Source organism: Vanacampus margaritifer, chromosome 18 (genome assembly GCF_051991255.1).
Source record: "Vanacampus margaritifer isolate UIUO_Vmar chromosome 18, RoL_Vmar_1.0, whole genome shotgun sequence".
Taxonomy (NCBI): Eukaryota; Metazoa; Chordata; class Actinopteri; order Syngnathiformes; family Syngnathidae; genus Vanacampus; species Vanacampus margaritifer.
In genome coordinates, this window is record NC_135449.1 from 4,812,517 (window position 1) to 4,818,646 (window position 6,130).

General features: G+C 43.1%; 1 protein-coding gene across 1 annotated transcript; it reads left to right on the top strand.

Moving 5' to 3' along the window:
• Positions 1 to 137: 137 nt before the first annotated feature.
• dclre1a (DNA cross-link repair 1A (PSO2 homolog, S. cerevisiae)) lies at positions 138 to 4,816 on the top strand. Its single transcript, XM_077550641.1, has 9 exons — positions 138 to 722; positions 889 to 1,809; positions 1,878 to 2,011; positions 2,105 to 2,223; positions 3,636 to 3,779; positions 3,850 to 3,995; positions 4,110 to 4,264; positions 4,343 to 4,484; positions 4,559 to 4,816. The coding sequence occupies exons 1-9, from the start codon at positions 383 to 385 to the stop codon at positions 4,720 to 4,722; spliced, it is 2,265 nt and encodes a 754-aa protein (XP_077406767.1). The 5' UTR covers positions 138 to 382; the 3' UTR covers positions 4,723 to 4,816.
• Positions 4,817 to 6,130: the final 1,314 nt, after the last annotated feature.

Genomic DNA, 6,130 nt, shown 5'->3' on the forward strand with positions numbered 1-6,130 from the left:
TACATTTTTATGTGTGTTTTTTTCCCAAACATTATAAAATACAATAATGTTTTTCTCTCCTGTTTGGATAGTCTTTACCCCGCACTGTCGGATAAATTGTTTGAAAGTGCTGCTGCGTTTCCAATAATACATTTACTTAATTCAACCTGGCACTGTGGCGGTAAGTGCCTAACGTCAACCTGATTCGAATTTCTACGGTTGAAAACGATAAATGAATCTTTATACCTCACAATTGTTTACAATAGCCGTCCGTATTACTTTTTTTCTATCACCCTCAGCTAAATCGGAATGTTAATAGACGTTAATTCTCTTGTTATTACGAGGGCTTTGGGCACGTCCTGTTGTGTTGCGTGACGCCCGGAAGGCTTCACTTTTGCCCCAAATGTCCCAGAAGACCGACTCTGAAAGTGACATTTGGGATTATAAACCACTTGCGAAGAAAAAGAAGAAACTCGAGTCGTCGTCTGCTTGTGGAAATGCAGCCGGCAGAAGATGCACGACGGAGAGAAAGTCAACCACTCCTAGTGACATACCTGCCAATGTAAACAATGGACAATGTAATCCCAGCTCGTCGTCACTTGCAAAGGAGGCACAACATGTTGACGGTGAAGCCAAGGAAGACTTTTGTCCCATTTGCCAGATGCCATTCTATATTTTATTGGTGCAGTCGCAAAGATGGCATGTTGCTGAATGTCTGGATACGACGAGGGACACTTGCAAAGGTAAGAGTGAACATGATTGTGTCTGGCGTGTCTGAAATGTCGCCATTTTGTGTGCATCTATGAGTACACAGTTTTTTGGGTGGATCAATTCTTGCATTCAATGCAGCGTGGATTTCCCGTGTCTGCTATCACAGCGGCGTTGTGTTTTGTGTTGTCCATTTCATAGAATGTCCTGATGGTCCCCTGTGCTCGTCCTCAATTCCGAACCACTACAAGAAGTTCAACCACACGCAGTTGGCCCACGCTCGAGCCAACAGACACGCCACGCCGATCCACTCGCAGGGCATCGAGCGGCACACTCCGAACCATAATGCCTCCGGAGACCACGTCGACACGCCGCCCTCACCGCCGCCATCCCAAGCCACTAACGGCCTCCTGCTGCTGCGTTCGCCCGGGCCGGAGGACATGAAGAAGAAGAAAGGCTGGTCTTCCAGCGGCCGTTCGTCTGTTACCTCCTCGCAGGGAAATAGGACGGAGACGCCGGCGGAAAGCCAAGCATCTCCGGACAGCGAGGATTTAATATCCTACTCGCCTCTTTCGGTGCTCCCCGCTGAGACGGACCCAATTCACGAAGATGCATCTGAAGACGAAGACTCCATGGTTCTCTTCAGCGAAGATGATGAGACTCTTCCGGTTTTATCAGATCACCTCGAAGACACTAGCAACGTCTCGGCGACTGCTGGCGAAAACCTTCAATCCTCCCAGAGGATGGTTTTGGAGCGCTTGAAGGAAAGTCTTCAAGCGTCACCTTTCAAACCCTCTCAGTTAGGCGCGACACCACCTCGGAAGGGTCCCAGTGGGGCGAGTGCAGGTTCTGGACTTAAGCAGATGGACATCGGAGTGTTTTTCGGCCTCAAAGCTTTGAAAGTGGAGGAAAAAGTGGAGGCTTCTGGAACTGCGGCCAGTGGTGCTTCTTCCAGGAGGAATTGGAAGAGGAATGCGGCTGGAGATGCAGACCAAGCCGGGGAAGATGTTAGTAAAGGTGGCAAAAAGGTGGAGGTGGGAAAGAGGAAGAAATGGTGGAACAGAGACAACGACGATGGAGACGGACAACTACGGCGGTGTCCGTTTTATAAAAAAATTCCAGGTAAGTCACCTTCTTCTTCCACTTGTAGCCTGAATTTTAAAAATGAATTTTTTATGTCATTTACTCAGGTACGACGTTCACCATCGACGCCTTTCGGTACGGCGCCATTGAAGGCATCACCGCTTACTTCCTGACACATTTCCACTCGGACCACTACGGAGGACTCACCAAGAACTCAACATTTCCTATCTACTGCAACAAAGTAAGCCAAGATGGGACTTTTTTTTGTGGGGGGGGGGGGGGGGGGCACAGATGAAGTGGGTGAGTTGTGTGGCTTAATATGTGAAGTTGTCAGATCACAGGCAACCTGGTGAAGAGCAAGTTGAAGGTGGCGGAGCAGCACGTGCACATCCTCCCCATGAACACTAGGGTGAGCGTGGAGGGTGCGCAGGTCATCCTTCTCGACGCCAACCAGTACGTCATAGTGATTCTATTCTGCTTTTTTTTTTTTTTAAATCAGCAGTTTCTTCTTCCTCTACTTTTTTATCACCATACTTTCTTTTTCCTCTACTTTTTCACAGCATAGTTTCTTCTTCCTCTACTTTTTTTTGTCAGCATAGTTTCTTCTTCTTTTTCACCAGCATAGTTTCTTGTTCTACTTTTTTGGGTCAGCAGCGTTTCTTCTTTTTCATCAACATAGTTTCTTCTTTCTCTACTTTTTTTTTTACTAGCATGCATAGTTTCTTCTTCCTATACTTTTTCACAGCATAGTTTCTTCTTCCTCTACTTTTTTTGTCAGCATGCATAGTTTGTTCTTCCTCTACTTTTTCACAGCATAATTTCTTCTTTCTCTTTTTTTTTACTAGCATGCAGTTTCTTCTTCCTTTACTTTTTCACAGCATAGTTTCTTCTTTCTCTACTTTTTTTTTTACTAGCATGCATAGTTTCTTCTTCCTATACTTTTTCACAGCAGTTTCTTCTTCCTATATTTTTTTGTCAGCATAGTTTCTTCTTCTTCATCAACATATTTTCTTGTTATTCTTTTTCATCAAGTTTCTTCTTCCTCTACTTTTTTTACTAGCATGCATAGTTTCTTCTTCTTCTACTTTTTCACAGCATAGTTTCTTCTTTCTCTACTTTTTTTTTTTTACTAGCATGCATAGTTTCTTCTTCCTATACTTTTTCACAGCATAGTTTCTTCTTCCTCTACTTTTTTTGTCAGCATAGTTTCTTCTTCATCATCAACATATTTTTTTGTTATTCTTTTTCATCAAGTTTCTTCTTCCTCTACTTTTTTTTACTAGCATGCATAGTTTCTTCTTCCGCTACTTTTTTTTACTAGCATGCATAGTTTCTTCTTCCTCTACTTTTTCACAGCAGTTTCTTCTTCCACTACTTCTTTTTGCCAGCAGTTTCTTCTTCTTTTTCATCAGCATAGTTTCTTCTTCCTCTACTTTTTTTTTTTTTTACTAGCAAGCAGTTTCTTCTTCCTCTACTTTTCTGTCAGCATAGTCTCTTCTTTCTCTACCTTGTTGCCATCATAGCTGCTTGCGCATCTTCTTCCTCCGCCAGCATTGCTTCTACCGCTTCTATTTTTTCGTTTGACAATTGAATCTTCCTCTTCTAATTTTTTTTTAGCTAGCATAGTTTCTTCATCTTTTGCCCGCATCACTACTTCTTCCAATTCTATCATTTATTAGCCAGCAACACTTTTTTTGCCTGCATTTCTTCTTCTTCCTCTGCTTCTTTTGCCAGCATATTTTTCTTCCCCCCGCCTTCATTTGGAGCATTTAAAAGAGTCATTTGTTTTTGCATGAAAACACCTTTAGTGGGAATGTTTTAAATACATTGTGGCAATGACCTGAAGGCTCACTTGGCTTTTCCAGTTGTCCAGGAGCAGCGATGTTGCTGTTCTTCCTGCCCAATGGGCAGACCGTCCTCCACACGGGCGATTTCCGAGCTGATCCCTCCATGGAGGACTACCCGGAGCTGCTGGGACGTAAGGTGCACACGCTCTACCTGGACACGACGTATGCGAAGCTCTTCTCGTCGCACATCGTCGAATGAATAATCGGATTGCTAACCATGTGGTCCTCATAGATATTGCGGCCCGGAGTACACCTTCCCTAGGCAACAGGAAGTGATTAACTTCGCTGCCAGCACCGCCTTTGAGACGGTGACGCTGCACCCTCGCACCCTCGTGGTGTGCGGATCCTACTCTGTTGGCAAGGAGAAGGTCTTCTTGGGTGAGCGGCTGGCGTCGTTTTTTTTTTTATCGTCGTGTTGGCAGCAAGCAGTGTGCAGCCTCACAGGAAGAAAAAAAAAAAACGGATGAAATAATTAGTTTTCTCTCTTTGCAGCCTTGGCGGAGGTTTTGGGCTCCAAAGTGTGTTTGTCCCGGGACAAATACAACACCATGTGCTGTCTGGAGTCGGAGCACATCAAGCGACATTTAACCACCGACTGGAAGGCGGCGCAGGTCCACGTGCTTCCCATGATGCAACTCAACGTCAGAGTAGGAGAAGACACACTAACACATTATTATTATTTGGTGTGTTTTCACAGCATTTGAATTTCAATTGTCTCTGCACAGAAGCTACAGGAGCATCTGGGGAGGTTTTCCAGCCAGTACGATCGTCTGGTGGCCTTCAAGCCCACCGGCTGGACCTTCAGCCAGCAGATGGCGTCGGTGGAAGATATTCAGCCTGCCGTCAGCGGCAACGTCTCCATCTATGGTCTGCTGACAGTGTAGCTTCTGCATTTTAGCCAGGAAATCCTACTTTTGCACAATCTCACCTTCTATCTCCAGGAATTCCGTACAGCGAGCACAGCAGCTTCGTGGAGCTGAAGCGTTTCGTCCAGTGGCTGCGACCGCTCACGATCATCCCCACGGTGAACAACGGCAGCTGGGCTGCCAGAAAAGCCATGGAGAAGCACTTTTGCGAGTGGCTTGGAGGAAACTCAAGCATATAAATAACTTGCATCATAGTCTTCATTTATCTATCACGACTGACATGGAAAATTATTTTATTCATGAATTTCTCTAACAATAAATATTTTAAACTTCCGTCTGTTTGTTGTTGGTATTTGAATTTCTTGGGGCCAATGTGTGTGGATGGGGTCATGAGGTCAGTCGCTACAAAGGCTGCTGGGAAAACGTATTGGTAAACATCTTGGCTAAAATTGTATTTTTTTAATTATATGGCAAAAAAAAAAATGCCTTGGTTAAAAAGGACAATAAAAAGCGCATTACTGTATTAATAAAGTGACAAGAAATTAACAAATTTCCATATTGTACAAATTTTGTGTGAAAATAATTAATTCACTACAGAAAACTGACAAATGGTTGATTTTTAATAAATGTGAGCTAAATATGATTTACTGAAAATGTCGAATGGTGTGTAAACATCTCCCTTTTAACAAACACATGCATCCAGTATTAAATAAGATGTGACTATAACATGATAGATGTGAGAAGTTTACCTCTGCACTGAGCACTTTCTGCACTTTGTTTTTAAGCGCCTCAAAGATGCAGACGAACCAGCCATCCACATCCTCGCTGGAAAACAAATGACAAATGATTTTAAGACTCCGCAAATAAAGGCAATTTCCCCAAAGGAAACCATTATCACTTTATGTCCTTCTGACACACTCAAAATGGAGGAAATGATTCATTAAACAGCAATTTGAAACAAAATGAAAAGCTATAAACTGACACAATTACGGTTTGTATTTTGGCAGCGTGAAAAAAACAAGGGAAATGGACTAACAATTTAAAAAGGTAAAAAAAAAGAAAGAAATTGGCAAAAATTAGTCTACTCATAAATGTGCAAAAAAAATTAACACTCACCCTAAAAGTGATGTTTAATTGCCTATACATGCCATAAGATGGCAGCAACACACACCTAAGAGGGCCTTAACCATGCTTCTAACATGTACATAGTCAAGAATCCATGTTACATAAACTACTGTATTTAGCAGTCGGAATGTTCAACAAGCTCTCTAATTATAAATCATAACCTTGGAAGCTAGGTTATAAAAATGACAACTGGCAAAGGGGTTGTCACTCCACACACTTCTAGCCAAACCAACCAACTGTAATCCCAGAAGCATGGATGAGGCACTGGAACCAGGTAAAGAAAGCTCAGGTAGTTAAAAAGCAGAGGAGGGTGCAATAAATAAATCCCATAAAGTAGCGGTCGGACCTGACGTCGCCCGCCAGGAAGAGGAAGTCGTTGCGCTTGACTGCCTGGACTGCATTCCAGTACATTTAAACGTAAGCGTTGATGTTCACATGACAAATGGTAATTAAAAGGATGTCATTGGCAACGCCTAATAAAAGGTGCAAAAGGGGGCAGTATAATAGACGCATTTATTTTTT

Coding starts and splice junctions, on each gene's coding strand:
- dclre1a (XM_077550641.1), top strand. CDS start 383: ATGTCCCAGAAGACCGACTCTGAAAGTGACATTTGGGATTATAAACCA. Junction 723..888: donor GACGAGGGACACTTGCAAAG/GTAAGAGTGAAC, acceptor TCCATTTCATAG/AATGTCCTGATGGTCCCCTG. Junction 1,810..1,877: donor GTTTTATAAAAAAATTCCAG/GTAAGTCACCTT, acceptor TCATTTACTCAG/GTACGACGTTCACCATCGAC.